This window comes from Anarhichas minor, unplaced genomic scaffold (genome assembly GCF_050575085.1).
Source record: "Anarhichas minor isolate MPS153535 unplaced genomic scaffold, ASM5057508v1 ptg000012l, whole genome shotgun sequence".
Taxonomy (NCBI): domain Eukaryota; kingdom Metazoa; phylum Chordata; class Actinopteri; order Perciformes; family Anarhichadidae; genus Anarhichas; species Anarhichas minor.
In genome coordinates, this window is record NW_027466458.1 from 1,770,758 (window position 1) to 1,787,582 (window position 16,825).

Sequence of the window (16,825 nt, forward strand, 5' to 3'; positions counted from 1 at the left end):
GTTGACAACAGGGCCGAGTCCCTCCGCCACGCTGCGAGCGCACCAGTGGAATTTGGACAGCGGCAGTGCTGATGATGAGAAATATGAGAGAGGAAGACACAATACGCTGTTGTTCCACGCAGTGTCATCGTGACCCGAGGGCCAAGCGCGCAGACACACACACACACACACCACTGTACCCTAACACTAAACCTAATACTAACATGAACCTTTAAACCCTCAAACAACCGAACAAAATGTCCTCACATTCCAAAAATGTCCCCACTCTGAAGGTCTGAAACTGGTCCTCACAAATATAGATGGATAAATACATATACACACACACACACACACACACACACACACACACACACACACACACACACACACACACACACACACACACATATACAGGCTATTGTCAGTGTTCATCTCATTTGGAAATATTTGTAGTTGTGTTGCCAAAAGTGGAAGTGGATGCGAGTGGGCTGTTTGAAAAGCCGCAGTGCACTCGTAAAGTTCTGCACGTAATCCGGCCCAGGTGATGACGTCCCAGAGTTAAAGGTCATGCTGAGGCTTCGAGGTGGAATGAGTCAGACCAGTCCTCCCAGTGAGAGTTACTGGGCAGTGTCATCATCTCTTCCACCCTGCTCATCTCTCCTGCCTTTCTATTGGTGGTGACACTCAAGTACGGAATAGACTACAGCTAAAAATTGTTATCCTGAATAATAATAAAAGTGCAGATAAATGAACATGAACAAACAATACTGAATGATTTGTGTACAAAATATAAATATAATACAATAATGAGCATGATAATCTTACTCTCGTCAGTTTATAATTGTGACAGCACTCGTAGTTTCAGTTTATCTGAACTGGAGATCTTCAAAATGACCATTAAATGTACAAGTTAGCATCTCTAGTTCCATCTCAGCCTTCTCCTAAACCTCTGAAGTTGAAACGTCCGTCTATTTACGCCTTCGGCAAAAAAAAAATGTTTTCAAGCCAAACTTTTTTGGCTCATGGGTAAAAGAGGCAAATATTTACCTCATAATCTTCAGTATCAGTGAATATTTTCTTCACTGTCCCTATACGTCCTTTTAAATACGTTTTTTTGGTAGCCATAGAAACATAGCAACATGCCGTTTATGTTGCAGAAGAGCGGTGCAATTAAACATCATCACAGGTTTTGTATATTTGACATCCTGAATTAAGTACCTCATGAAAACATGCTGCTTTTCTGGCTCCTGTTCAACTGTTGACGTTGAATGTGTGCAATCAAGGAAACTATTGATTGAACCCATTAAGCTCTGATTAGCCCACCGATCGCTCTCTCCCTCCCAGCTGAGTGAGTCTATTCCGAGACAATAAAGGAACACTTTCTCCTCCCTATTTCTGTCTCACCCACCTTCCTTTCTTTTTCCTCTATATACTTCTCGTCCTTCTGTTCAAACCCCCCCTTCAAATCAGTAGGGTCTTTGATTTATTTCTCAAAATGTATTTGAGGATGAGAAGCGTTGGTACGTTCACACCTGTGGCTGTGGCAGATATATCCTGTTTGGAAAAGGCCTTACCCCTTCGACTGCCCCTCCACCCAACCTCCTTCCCCATAATAAGCCCCCCCCCCCTCCATTCTGCTCTGCCAAACCAGGAAGTGTGCACAGGAAACAGCTGTCCCCCACGTCCGGCCGCTCGCCCCAGTCCAGGTGCATCCTGGGAACGGAGCAATGTGTGACCGTCGACATGTAGCTGACATGGTACGAGGTGTCGTTACAGCAATCAGGATCACCATGAACTTTACACAGTGACGAGATAAAATGAAAGCTCCTTGTTGTCTACTTGAAAGAAACCCGAAAATGTTTGGGCCTTGATGTTACAGATCAGTAATGTGGAATCATTAGTTTTAACTGATTGAGACGAAACGGATACACTTGACTGACGAATGATCACTTCTCCTCAACTTAAAGAGGAACTCCACTGATTTTACACATCAAAGGCTGTTTACAGGTGTTGGGGAGAAATACTGCATACGTGGAAAAAGTTGTGCATTGCGTTTTGTGGCCTCAGAGGGAGCTGTGTGAAGTCTGATAAATTGCCTCAAGTGATGTCTCTTGAGTCAACGTCAGTTGGGGCTGAAGATTGACTGAACAATAATCTGTTGGTGTGGAGTTAGAAAAAAGTGAGTTTAAAAGACGTCATGCACGCTCCTCAACTCTGCTTGAGGCTTGAGGCTGCTACTAGCATAACACACCTGCATCTCCCAACAAGTTGCATTGTGGGTAATGTAGGTGCAAGGTTTTGACAAGCAAGAAGAATTTGTGAAATAAAAAAGATGATACATCTGGTTCTGTTGCATTCATCTTTTTTTAACTTTCCACCATGAGTCCAATCATGTTTATTAAATACTAGTATTACTATTTTAATTTGTGTTTATTTATTTGAACTAGGTACGCAGATTGTTCCTTAATAGTCTTTTTACTTTTAAAATGTTTTTGTCCAAATTATGTGCATGTTTTTCATTTGCTCATGTTTATGATGTGATAACTGCAGTCATGCTCGGCCAATGCTTTTTTTTACACTAATAAATAATCTCTCCAACTCAACTTTTTCTATCTTTATTCATTTGACTCTTTCATCTACAAGACAAGAATATTTTACAAAACATTAAATTAAAAAATAATCTGTTTTCTCATGTGCATAGTGTCAATAATATTGCAACATGCTCCTTTCGTCACCTCTAGTTTAAAAACACCTGCGTGAGTGGGTCTCGTCTCTGTCATGTAAGCGGGTAAGGTCAGATTCTAGGCTGGCAGTGCAAACACACCCTCATGTTTTGTCCTAAATCTACCACATGAACTCAAATTCTTCTTGTTGTCGTTTTTGGTAGTTGGACGGCCGGTCTCCAGCACAATCAGAAAAACTAAATAGAGTTGACATCTGTTGCAGCAGAGGAGGAGAGAGAGCGTCTGTCTCTGCCAGCCCTCGCAGCATTGTTTGTCACTTTCTCCATGAAATGCACTGCGAATATTGCCTCAAACAATTAGGTTCCAGTGATCCCTATCGCCCGGCACACAATAGTGTTTACATGACGTGGAGGAAATGTGGCCATGGAGCCCACTTTGGGGAGTGTGTGTGTGTGTGTCTGTGTTTTCTTGGGTTTTCTTCATGTGTGTTCATATGACTTTCATGAAGTTCACACTGTATTTTTTGAGGGTGAAGAATATTGGTGTCATAATTCTCCCGTTTTCTTAATTTTCAAAATGAGACTATGTAACTATTGAATAAGAATGAACACAATGTTCCTTTTGAAAATGAAGAGTTTTATTTATAGGGAATACAGTGCAGCCTAGCTCACTTTAGGTTCTGCCTTGCTTGGTCAGGTACAACCAGTGGCTCAAGGAGGCTAACGTTAGCTAATTTTAGACGCATATTGTTGTGTAACGGGAATTTCTTTGTCAGCCTCCTGTCTTTATGGCTCTACCAAAGAAACAGAAGGAGAGTTGAACGGACATTGGACTCATTCCCATGGTAATTTGACAAGTACAAAAAAATGATTAATGTGGTGACAACACGCGTCAGTGGGGCCGTAAAGTGTTGCTAACTAGCTAACTAGCATACAGATGCCTAGCTAGCTAACAAAGTTCATCTGGCGATAGCAATGTACTTTCCTACACTTTGACAAGTGTGTGGATGAAATATTAAGTTGTAAAATGTTACTGATTTTTGGAAAAATAAGAGATTATTCAATGTGCTGCTATCTTGTTTCTACCACATTTAGTCACAGTGACCACTTGTAGCGCCGCCATCGCAAATAAAGGGCAGATGATGTTGCTGGGCAAAAACTTTGAAAAGGGATGTTGAAGAACCAGATTGATAGGCAGGATAGTGCAAAGGACGGCATTTATTACCAAAAAGTTGACTGAAAAAAATGAAACAGTTAAATTCAACAAAACTAAATTAAACTGAAGCAAAAAAAAAAGAACACAAAACCAATGAAAGCTCCTTCCTACTTCACTGAAGATATTTTACATTCTCAGCCTCACCTAAATCAAACAAATATAATATATAACATAACATAACATAACAGTAACATAGTGTAATCTACTACAAAACTATTCTACCTTCCTCCATCTTAACAGGGCCCAGTCCCTCCCTGTCAAGAGGAAATAATTAGCCAAACCTGTTTTCACTATCCCTGATTGAGCAGCTGATCTACCCCGACATCCCAGGCAGAACAACAACAACAAAACCATCACACACAATTGAATATTATCACAGCAGACTTGCTGTGACAAAGTTCATCAACTTGACGAAGCTGATGAAATTGAAAACGCCGACGATGGCTCAGTTGAATTTAGTGTCCAAGTAAAAATATTCCACTGAACCAGCATGGACAATACCAGGACCTCTCCTAACTGGAATGCAGCCATCATTAATGTTACTTAATACACAGGCGCTTCTCCTACTGTGACATGTCAAAATGTGTGCTGTGAAAAAGGTCTATATAGGGAGAACCTCAACAGATCATAATCTTATGAAACAACAGTAAAACAAATATTTCTATAACCTGATTGATAAATTATCAAATAAACTGAAACATTGGACAGAAATTAATAATCAAGCAGAAAGAAAAAAACACTATTAATGTTGAGGAACATGGGTGAGTGAAAAGGGAGACGACGTGACTCAGCAAAATCCATCCGTTGACGTAAGCCTTCTCGTGCTTGCTATTTGTGGACATAACAATAATAACTCCAAGGGCTTTCATCTAAGTTTTGTAGGAATGTACATCCCTTTGTTCAACAACGGCTTATTAAAGAGGGAAAAACTAGCTTGCTAACAATTAGCATGCCTGTCCCCAACACGACAATATGAGTTCCAAAAGTTTACTCCAAAAGTGTATTTGTACCATCCTCTTCTGTCTGCATATCATGCCTTTTTTTGTGCAGTAATTATGAAAGAGGGGGGTTAGATTAAAGTTGGTGATGCAACACAGCTAATAAGCTACAGTAGTTTTCTTTCATTTCCCCAAAAGATCAGCCATGTCATGAATATTGCTTAATCGTGCACATTTCAAGTGTCAAAGTTCTTAAAATTTTGCTGCAGAATTTCACACATTTAAATGTGTTAACATTATGTCTCTGCAGAAGGGACACAAGCTTACCTGTATATCAGTTAATGTTGTATTCATTGTGGTTTCTGGACGACAATTTAGCAGCTGGTTCTTCCTTTAGATCTCGAATAGGCCACAAGCTTTTCATTTTCCACTCCTCACCCACACATGCTTACTGGGCCAGCAAGAAGATCAATGTTGTTTCTGCAGGTGCACACACACACACACACACACACACACACACACACACACACACACACACACGCACACGGAGAGAGAGATAGAGAGAGAGAGAGCCTTTAAATTTGTTTTTACTGAAGTCTCTAGGGTATTTTAACAAATAGCCTGACCTTGGCTTTTAAGCATGCATGTATTTATACACACACGCACAAACACGTCACTCATGCTCAATGGCTCCCCAATCAATACTCCTTTTATCGAGCTTGGTATTTTGAGGCAGCCTGGAGGAGGGCGTGACAGCGAGGCTCTGAGATTAAAACAATCCTCTCTTGATTTCTTCCTCACTCAAGGGAAAAGCGGAAGCTGTTTGTTATCGTTTGTTTCTATTATTATTCCCTGTTTACAGTTTGGGTGTTCACACTGAGCCGTAAATGACAGAGTCAACGATTTGTCATTTCTCTTCTGAGGGAGCTGCCCATAAAACTGTGACTATATGAGAATTGAGGCTTTTAACCGTAAGAGAGGGGAAACCCAAAATGCTCACTGATCAGCACTGATTTTATCTTTAGAAGTTTAGAGGCTTTTGCAACTCAAACATTTTTGGAGTCCAGGCTTCATTTGGATAATTGTTGATAATTGTTTCTCTATGCATTTATTTTCATCTTTGTTAAGCACCTGATAAACCTTTACACCTTAAACCATTTACTTGTTAATACATTTCCTCCCAATTTGTTTTTCTTTCAGGTTCTTTCAAAGTATATCTATGCCACTGGAAATACCTGCAAATACCACATAGCATCAAAACTATAAAACAATTATTGCAGCTAAAAACACTTCAAAACAGGAAAAAAGGCATGAAATAAAACTAGAATACAATCTATTTGCATTGCATATATGCATATACATTTTTATCCCAACTTGTTTTTGTCCATTTTTACTTTCTAGAATTTCTAGAAGTCAAATATTTGGACCAAAACAGTTGAGGGCTCGTTTCAATCAGTCTTGAGAATGTATTTAATTTTCTTTATTAGATTTCATAGCGCCACACATAGCCACAAATAATTATAAACAATCATTGACAATAGCTACAGGCATATAAATGCGTTATTACACTTCTATTATTAATAAAGCCCCAAAAGCAACAGGCTCAAAAGCGTGCTGACAATACAGCGCTGTGACGACACTGAACCACACTGCTTGTGAGAGAAGCATATATAAAGCACAGGGAAAGTTAATCCCAAAGGATTTCTCTCTGTCCCTTGTGTGGCTTTTTATATGTTACAGGCAAATTCATGCAGCATCTGCAGGCGCAGCGGTGCAACTGCAACGTTATTCTGGCTCACAGAGAGCGACCGACTGGAACCACAGCTGCCGGACGCAAAAGAGTGTGACGGAGCGATAGATGACACTGTCTGCACTCTGAGTGGACTATATTATTTCAGCAAATATACGGACCCCAGTGCAGTTATTGTTTATTATGATGATGATGAGGACTACAATGAAAGAAAAAAAGAAAATCAACAATGATGATGATGAAGGTGATGACAGATTTGTTGAGCGGCTGCTCAGCACTGCTTTCTTTCTTTCCCAGGACCTCGAAGGTCACGTAACTGTAAAGCCTTTATAATGTTTGTGCTTCAGTCTGTCTAAGAAGGAAATGAGTCAATGTAATAAAAAAAAAGTGCTGACCCTGAGGTTGAGGTCGAGAGAGAGGGAGAGAGAGAGAGAGAGAGAGAGAGGGAGAGGGAGAGAGAGAGAGGGGGGGAGAGAGAGGGAGAGAGAGAGGGAGAGGGAGAGACTTTGGGAGGAGCATTAGTGGGTGAGCATGGAGGAGAGCGGGTGAGAGATAGATTTAGGAAGGAAGTTCGGGAGCTCTTGGAGAGGAAAGTTACCACGATGACGACGTGCGCGTTGGTCATCAGTGACAGGTGTGCTCTGATGTCATAACCGAGAAGCTCCGACCAAACATCTGTCTCGCGTGCGATGAAAAGAGATCCTCTTTTAAAAAATTCACCGAAAAATTCATAATATCCCATTAAAGCTCATGTTCATACTGCCGGTTTTATACAGACAACAATCCAAAACGCAACACATTTAGTTTATCATCATAGATAAGACAAACACACAACAACAAATCCTCATATTTGAAAGCTGAAGGCCTTGGAAAAATGACTGAAACAATGTTTGATCAATAATAATAACAGATTGTGTGTTGATCAACTAATTGATTGATGGACCTACTGAGATTACAACCACGATAAGACAATCAATAAAAGAAAAGCTCTCTTCAGGAACAGTTGCTCCTCCTCTATCCTTCGTGTTTGATCTGTGCTCACCTCCTCCTTTACATCAATTTGTGTCAAATCCAGAATAAAATAAAAAAATGTATAATGCAAATACACATTATAAAAGGGATTACAGCTAATAATCAAGATATAAAGATTACTGTTAATAGCAGACATAGATAGATATTAGTTGATTCCCCATGGGGCTTGTTTGTCATTGTCTATGCATGAACATCCACTCTATGTGTGCGTGAAGAAGAATGTGTGCACCTTTGTCTATTTATTATATTTTGATATAAGTGCAGTGGCGGATATCTTCAAAGTCTGGGACTGTCTCGTGTGATGTGTGAGCGTACATGCATGTAGGCGTGAACCGGCTTGTGTGTGTTATGAGAAGTGTGTGTGTTGGTATTGGTGGTGGTGGAGGGGGGAGAGAGGAGAGGGGGGAGGGTGGTGGAGGTTCCTTATCTGCAGGCCACAGGCAGCTTTTGAGGCTCTTATCAGCAGCCACCATATTCTACTAGCACATCCTCTTGTCCAGCAGGGAGCGGAAAACTCTCCTTGCAACATGGCTCCCTCTCTCTCTCTTCCCCCCCCCCCCCCCCCCCCTCTCTCTCTCTCTCTCTCCCACCTCCCACTCGCCAGTTCCAGAGCTCTCCGACTGGCAACCAGCGAAAGCATTGTGTCTCCTTGGCGAGGAGAGTGAGAGACAGAAGTTATAGACAGGATAGTGAAAGAGAGAGCGAGAGACAGAGAGTGAAAGAGAGAGAGAGAGAGAGAGAGAGAGAGAGAGAGAGGGGTGAGAATGACATATGGGCAGAGGGGGAGGCAGAGAACATCTCCACACTTTGAGCGCGTCTTCGTTCTAAGGAGCAACTTCTCAACGAAAAATAAATATGTGCGTTTGTACTATATAATCAAACTTAATGTCTTTGTGAAAATTTGGGACTTTATTATTTAATTTTTTTCTGAGGAGTGTTTTATATGGTGTCAGACAGCTCTGACCTCAGACACTGACAGGCTGCAGTGGAGTGTGAGCGACCTGAAGAAGAAGGAGGAGGAGGAGGAGGTGGGCCTTAAACACTGAGGAGATGCAACATGTGCGTTCTTAGATCGCTTAAACTCTGATGGATTTTGCACGACAGACAGACGAGCCACACTGGATGTCATAATGTATCTGTGAGTACTTATTTAATGTGTCTTCTTTTTTATTTTATATGTGGATTTTTTTATGCACTGTAGTGCATGACTGAGGTTCGCAGCCTCTAACAATTACATATATATGTGTGTGTGTGTGTGTGTGTGTGTGTGTGTGTGTGTGTGTGTGTGTGTGTGTGTGTGTGTGTATGTGTTTTTTTGTAAATAATTGTCATCTATAGCATCTAATTGAATTATCTGTCACATGAGCCATATAAGGTGTACTTTTCGTCAAATTGTTGAAAACTGGTAATTAAAATTTGGTAGTTTTGTGGTAAATCGATGAAGATATAAATGTGATATTAAAAGATTTATCTTTACAAATTTTTCTGTTGAAAGCTGAATTACATACTTTTTCTAACTAGTCTGGTTATTGTAAAAATCCAATATATTGTGCATTTGGCTTAAACATTAATATGAAACATAATATAGAAAGAAACAGAAAGAAAAAAACACATATTGGACACACAATCTAATTTAATAAAGATTATATTAATGAATTAAAATAGCATGGAGGTTTATCAAAATGATCAAAGATATTATATTTTAGGATTTGAAACAGCTCGTTGTGCAGAAACATACCTACAGACTTTGTTGGCTACCACAGCAAAACGAATTATCTTACTTAAGTGTGCAGCTAATTATGTTTTCAGTGAATGCATTTTACAATGAATCCTTTTAAATATGAATCTATGGTTGTTTCTGTGTAGCTCCTCTAAGGGTTCTTCCCACCGAGATATTTCAAACACAGTAAATATAACACTGCTGCAAAATGAAATGATAAAAAAACTAACTTTGAGAGCATCATTGTGAAAGAGGGAACTGTCCAAAATAAAGTCATGACCACCAGAAAAAGACAAAAACAGGAACACTGGCGATTGCAAAACCTGAGAAATCATAAGAGCATTACGCCTGTCAGCTCAGTGACAACAAGCGTCTCCCTCTGTGAAGAAGTGGACTTCAAACAGTGAATTCACTTGATATCCAGCAGTTTAACATCAGGGCAGTAGTGTGTAATAAAATCTGTGGACCAGCTTCCACTGAGGAAACCACAAACAACAAACAACAACAACAACTACTCCTGACATATACTAGCTCTAGTGGCGCTTATCTGCAAATTATGACCTTTTAGCACATTTTCATATCCATATATATCCGTATACTTACCAGAGTGTGTTTTTCTTTGTTCAACAGACTCTTTGATATCAATCCACTCTTCGGGGGTCTGGGGCGTTTTGAATGCTGAAAAGGATTTTGACTCACATCCTCAAAATACACACAGACAGATGGACTCAGTGAGAGCAGCCACTAGAGACTTCACATTCACAACCTAGAATCTGCTGCTCAGGATCCTCTGTGAGAAGAATCCACTCAAAATCCGACCGCGACACCCACCCCGGCTCCACGCTGCACCCAAAGACGGTACTGCAGGAGAAGCCCTCCATTAAAAACTGCATGGACTACAACATTTCGGTCATTGGCACCCTCTGAGACGTTGAAGTGAGGGAATGAATACAGGCTCACGTTTACTCAAAGCCGGAGACACAGCCAGAGACTGACGACTCGCACATTGACCCTGGCAACGATAACTGAAGGATTTCAGGTTGGCCAAAACGAAAATCTATTGAGGAAGAGCAGCAAAATATTGCTTATTCTGCAGGAAAGTGGAACAAAGGAGAAAGAAATAAAGGGTTTCAAGGAAAAGACACGTTGTTTAGAAAAGGTGTAACGAGTTCTGTAGCATCAGCTGCATGTGGTACACATGAGCACGTTACTGACTCTCACACACAAACAAAAGACACGCTGGATCACTTGCTGGGCAGCTGGCACTAACGGGGATTCACCACCATGATGGAGAAGATGAACCCCACCGGCCCACCTGCCTCACCCCCCGCCCTACCTCGCCACTCCTCATCCTCCTCATCCTCCGCCTCATCCTCTGCCTCCTCCCCATCCTGCGCCTCCGTAGAGCAGCACAGTCCCCTCCACAACAAGACTTTGGCATCCTCGGACACCATCAGCAGCCCGTGTCCCGCTAACAAGACAGGGCACAAGGGACACACCGATGTCCCCTCTTCTGGCTCGATTCAGTCCCCCATTGCCACGACGACAGCGTTAACCGGTCACCACGCAGACTCAGCTGCTGCACCTGAGCCCATCGTCATGGAGACCGGGGAGGAGGAGGAGGAGAAGCGAGGAGGACCAAAGAGCACCTCAGCCCCTGCTGCCTCTGCCAACGGGTCCCCAACTCTTTCCTCTCCGCCTCCGCTCCTCCCGGCACCAGCCAGGACCTCCGCGTGCCCTGTACCGCCTCCAACCTCCACCGCCTCCTTCCCTTCATGCTCATCATCCTCTCCTCTTCCTCCACACATTCCAGTCATCAGCCTCGGTCACAGCAAACCTCCTCTCCCGCTCCCCAATACCCCTTTGACTGCCCTCCACCCAATACCCAACCTCCTACATGGGCCCCACGGGGACTTTCGCCGCTGTCAGCGGACCTGTTTTCCCGGGGCCAGCCCTGGAGCTTCTGGATCTTCTGGAGCTTCTGGGGGCCCCTCAGCTCTCTCCCCAGGACCCCTGTTGCCTCAGCAGTACCTGTCTGCACACCCCTTCTTCACCAGGTGAGATACGGTAGATATGGATTCATCCATAAGCAATGTGGAATCCTTTACATCCTCTTCAGACCCTCATCAGTGAAAGCTGACCGGTGTGGATTTCCTGTCTCAGATTGTTTCATTTGAATCATTTTGGGGACACAAAGAAGAAAAGTTTTCTATTCCTTAATTTGAAAAAAAGAAAAGTCAGAAAACAATCAACAAAAAAAATTATATTTCTACGTCTTCCCTATTGAGTCAATCATCTTGCAAATCCTCATTTTTATCTTGCGACCCCTTCGAGGGGTCCCGACCCCAAGGTTGGGAACCACAGCATGAGCAGACAACACCGATAGCCAAATGTTATGAGCAGAAGTGTATTAAATCATCTCGTTAAGTTAAATACTTCTGGAGGTTGCATTTGATCCTGTAAGGATTTATGAATGATGGAAAATATTATAATACAACTTATGAAACATCAAACAGTATATTAAATAAAAGACACACAATGCTCCTTCACATTATTTTCATCAGAGAACGCAAACAGGTGTGGAGCTGCCAAAATACGCTTTCCTGAGATACTAGCGATGATGATACCTCCTCGTTGGTAACAATTTCCCGTTTCATATGAAACCTCAACTGCTTGGATTTCACGACTTCCCATGGTGATTAATTGTGGCTACGCTGCAGTTATGCAAAACTGACAGCAGGATGTGTGCTGTTATGAAGGGACCTCACATTTCTCACGCTACATTTACTCATCAGCACATTTGGTCGCTGACCACGAGTTGCATCGTGGAATGTTTTCTGTGTGCATTTAGTGGTAAACAAAAAAAAAAAAAAAAGAAATCACTTTTGAAACAATAATTCTACTTTTAATTGCAGCTAAATTTAGTCGTCGATCCGGCAAAACACTACAAAACAGACCTCTTAAAGCTTTTTTGGGGGCTTGTAGAGTTGGCAACTCTTCGCTTACTCTCATGAAGAAAGGCACTCATTTGCAGACTTTATCAGAGCCCTCATACTGTGTATCTATTCTCTACTCCAAAACAAGATTTCCCTCACAGTTTCTTTCCGTAACAAAGAAGTATCAGCTATGTGAATATTTAAAAAAAAACATCTAAGGTTTCACCATCTGTCATGCAGGTCTGGGAATAAGATTCCCTGCAGACTTCTCTCTGGTCTGTTTGTAGCAGGAAGCATTGATCTATTTCATCCCCCTGAAGTAGAATCAGCTAGTAAGCAGACTTAATGAGACTGAGCTAAAACTCTGCATGCACACTCAATCAACGCCACCAACATGATCACAACGCAGTTAATGGCTTCCACCATCTTCTTCTCCATCCACTCCCCGAGATTTCCTTCTTTTTAAGGACAGAGATGCTGGAGTGACTTAACATTGCAAACTGTGTTTTTTATATATTTAGCTGCACTTGATTGCAAATGCAGCTACAAAAATGCCACATTTTCACACATTTTGCTGTGTTTTTATCTCTAGTTCTTACCTGAGTCCCTCGGGAGGAAGCTATGGCATCATCAGCAGCAGCCGCATCAAGAGAAGACCCTCGTCACACTTTGAGTTGGAGATCAATGACTGTGAGTTTCTCTGTGACCAAATACAGAATGAGACATCGATATCAATATGTAGAATGTTTGAAATTGTATTGATGTAATTGCTGCTCACGTCGTGGAGAAGGTTAATATCCAATATATTTAAAAGATAAGGTTGCAGATGTTCTGCGTTTGCCTCATTGTCAACAAGTCTTATGAAAAAAACTGACAGCAACGATGTGTCAGCACATCTCAATACTTTCCAATACAATCCTTTCAGCCCAAAGCCCATTGTTTTCACTCAAGACGGGTCATAGATACATATTAAAGTGTTATTTTTGAAAGTTAAATCATTACCGAAGACAGCAGGGCATTTTTTAGAAAATGTAACTCAACAGGAGTGAAAAAGTGCATTTGTTGGGGGACTATTTTCAGCGGTGGGTTGATACACATTTGGTGCTCTAGTGAGTATTCACAGCAGCAAGGCGGTTGATTGACTCAAAACAAACTAAAGTGTCCATGTTCATCGTAATGAATGAAGATGTCCCAGTAAAACAGTGTGGCTCATTGATGTGTTTTGAATACGATACACCAGGCTTTGGCCACACAAGACTTGTTCGTGCAATTTCATTGTTGTTCTTTTTATGGCATTTGTTGACAATAATAATACATATTAACTTCTTCTTATGTCCTTTAAGGCCCTGCACACTCAGACAGTGATTATGTGTGTCTAACAGGCCCTCCACAGAAAATCGCTCGGCGTGTCTTCACCAACAGCCGCGAGCGCTGGCGACAGCAGAACGTGAACGGGGCTTTCTCTGAGCTGAGGAAACTCATTCCCACGCATCCACCCGACAAGAAGCTCAGCAAGAACGAGATCCTCCGTCTGGCTGTCAAGTACATCAACTTCCTGGTCACGCTGCTCAGTGACCAGGCACAGGACAAGACCAGGGACTCGGCTGAGGACGAGGACGAGAGCACCGCGGCCGGGCTGGACAGTAACAAACAGAACCGTCTTTGTCAGTGCAACACTCCTCCTCCGTCCCACGCCGGCCCGCCATCCTCAGCCCGTCCCGCGACAGTCCACAGAGACAGGGACTCGACTGACTCCGTCATCGCTCTGGCTAACTCCCCGGCAACATCCAGTTGCTATGGCGACACGGACAGTGAGGAGAGCTTTGGGGCTAAGACCTCTTTGGTGACCCATGGCATTCTGGGAAAGGTCAGGGGTCAGATAAGGATGGTGACAGCCACAAATGACGAGCGGTGACACCAGAAGACGGCGAACAAAGATGTGTAAATGTCACGGTGACGAACAGGACACACTATCATCGCCAGATACCCCAAGTGTTTGAGGAACAAGTGTGATTCTCTCTCCTCAAACTTCAAGTAGGGAAAGAAGTAGGGGGGGGGGGGTCTGGAGACATTTTTGTAGTTTTAACTGTCTCGATGTCTTTTACAAGTGTATCTGTGCTGTGGGGCAAGCTGAGAGGCACGAAACATCACAGAACATTCAAACAGACTCGAAACTAGTTATATCCTAATAAGGTCACAATGTTCCTTTGTCAAACATTACATGTCTAACAATGTGGATGAATTATGCAAAACAGGAACAGAACAGAAGAAATACAGGTTCTTGAACTCTCCTCTGTCGACCCATACAAATACTAAATCTCCCACAAGAGGGTTAGACACCAGTATTGTTTTGTTATGGTCTACATGCGGCCTCATAAATGTAAATAATCTGCATTGCCCCAGTACAATTATGGTGACTGCTATAGAATACTCTGCAAAGTTTCCAGTTTTTAATGTCGCTGTCAGAGAGGCGAGGCAGATGGTACCACCCTCACATTGTGACACACTTGTACCAGACAGAAATAAAGTGCGTTTTAGTTTGCTGTTCCTTATTTGACATCCTCTTATTGCGCTCCAAAGACTGCTCGTTGTCAGCACGATTTCTCAACACGTCCGAATGTTTAGGGAACATTTGTGCATCCTCAAAGTGTTCAGTACAAAGAGATTCTCCGTGTGAGACCATCTCCATAACCATCAGATGTTAGATGTATGAATGCAATGTTACTGGGTAAGAGTTATGAAGGAACCGGCTTTAATTAGATTGCTTATTTTAAATAACGTGCAGATAAGTCATGTGTCCATATGCTAATAGATTGACACAACAACTTGTCACTACACATTGCGTGCTGAATATTCAAAACAAATAGTGAGTGATGTGTTTTTCTGAAGATGAATATAATTGTTTGAAAAGAAAAAAAAATGCTTTAACGGTTGTCCCATGAAGTTTTGGAGTCTTCCGGGGCAGCTGGTTTAGGGTGTAGTGTACATGTTTTCAGTGGTGGAAGAAGAACTCTTTTACTTAAGTAAGAGAAGCAATATCACATTGTAAAAATACTCTGTTACACGTAAATCACACGTATCAGCATCAAAACATAGGCATACTTTAAGTACCAAAGGTAAAAGTACTCATTATGCAAAATCGTCCATTTCAGAACAATATCACTTGATTTTTAGAGGTGGAAAGAGTAGACTATTGTACTCAAGTACAGGTATTGTTACTTTAAATACATTTTACTCAAGTAACGAGTCGGCTGCTTGTATACAAAACGTAGTAAAGTAAAAGTAGGTCAAAATGCAATGTGTTAAATTCAAAAAAGGGGGGGGGCGCTACTAAATTGATTGCATTAAATGTCACCTAATACACATGTGGAAAGACCCATTCTGCCCCAAACCAACCAGATTCCTCAGATTAGCTTCACAAGAATTAACCAGAAAAGAGATGAACTGATGGACAAAAAATAAAAACGAGTGATGGGCCTGAAACTTCTTTTGGATCCAACAGTTGGTCAACACATCGCCAAAGTAGACAACACAGACATGTAAACAATATTACCTCCACATCAGCGGCAGCCATGTACACACATATCACAGCAAAGGAGAGCTCGGCTCTCTGGTCCCACTGCGCTCCTCAAGACCCTGAAGATAACAGTTACTCTGTGAACTCAAAGGCATCACTGATGGATGTTAGCATTCAGCATGTTAGCCAGACCCACCATGCCCCTACTGTTCAGGTCATGAACATGTGTGTGTGTAATTCGTTAATTAAGACAGGTGCAACTTTTTGATAATACCACGGTACACTAATGGTATTATAACCACACCCCATATGAGACTGTTGATTTGATGTTGCTTGAAGTGACCCGGCCCAAGAACTCTGGGGGCCCGTGAACATAAACATTTATAACTTATAATTTCCGGAGTGTCACCTGTGTGGACGTGGCGCTCCGCCGTCCTGCGGCCGCAGACACACCTGCAGCTTTCTTCTGTTCCATACTCAGTTTATCAGGACTTTTAACATGTGACTTTCAATGTACAAAGTACAATACTGGTGATAAATAGTAGGCTACTAAGTAAAAGTAAAAAATACCAATTTTTATACTCAAAGTACAAGTACATAAAAAACAACTTTGCTACTCACTGAGTAAATTAAAAGAAAGACGTAAAATATGTCATATATAACAATATATATTTAAAAAATAGAAGCAATAACAATATCCATCTAAGAAAACAACAATAAAGAGGTTGCTTGTTGCACAGGGGATGTGTGTGTGTGTGTGTGTTATTCATTGAGTAGTTTTAGTCAGTATTTTTAGTAAATTAGGCTTAATCTATAAGAATACATTATTTGTTGGTTGATTTATATATTGTATTTCTATGTGGTTGAATAAATAGTGAAGTGAAATGTACAATATTTGCCTCTGAAGTGTAGGCTAGTGGAGTAGAAGCAGCCTATAAAAGTAGCAGAAAATTAAAATACTCAAGTAAAGTACAAGTACCTCAAATTTGCACTTACGCACTTGTACTTGAGTAAATGTAGGCCTACTCCACCACTACATGTTTTTGACATGTGT

At 41.7% G+C, this 16,825-nt stretch overlaps 2 protein-coding genes across 5 annotated transcripts in view; one reads left to right on the top strand and one right to left on the bottom strand.

Annotated features, from left to right (window-relative positions):
• The window catches only part of s1pr5b (sphingosine-1-phosphate receptor 5b), a 75,695-nt gene extending 59,823 nt beyond the window's left edge, over positions 1-15,872 (bottom strand). The window contains exons 1-2 of one of the 3 annotated variants that reach the window (XR_012953475.1): positions 9,922-12,899; positions 5,144-5,296 (exon numbers count right to left, since the gene is read on the bottom strand). The gene's annotated coding sequence lies outside the window, so the exon portion shown is untranslated. Of the gene's footprint in view, positions 1-5,143; positions 5,297-9,921 lie in introns of all 3 variants that reach the window. The other 2 variants (XR_012953474.1, XM_076090158.1) reach the window with 2 other exon arrangements.
• Positions 8,210-14,806, top strand: lyl1 (LYL1 basic helix-loop-helix family member). 2 transcript variants are annotated; one of them, XM_076090155.1, is made up of 4 exons: positions 8,210-8,736; positions 9,949-11,375; positions 12,847-12,944; positions 13,598-14,806. In XM_076090155.1, exons 2-4 carry the CDS (start codon positions 10,603-10,605, stop codon positions 14,167-14,169), a joined length of 1,443 nt encoding a protein of 480 aa, XP_075946270.1. In that variant the 5' UTR covers positions 8,210-8,736; positions 9,949-10,602; the 3' UTR covers positions 14,170-14,806. The 2 variants fall into 2 exon arrangements, with proteins under 2 accessions (XP_075946270.1, XP_075946272.1); XM_076090157.1 differs by having other exon boundaries at positions 13,637-14,806.
• Positions 15,873-16,825: the final 953 nt, after the last annotated feature.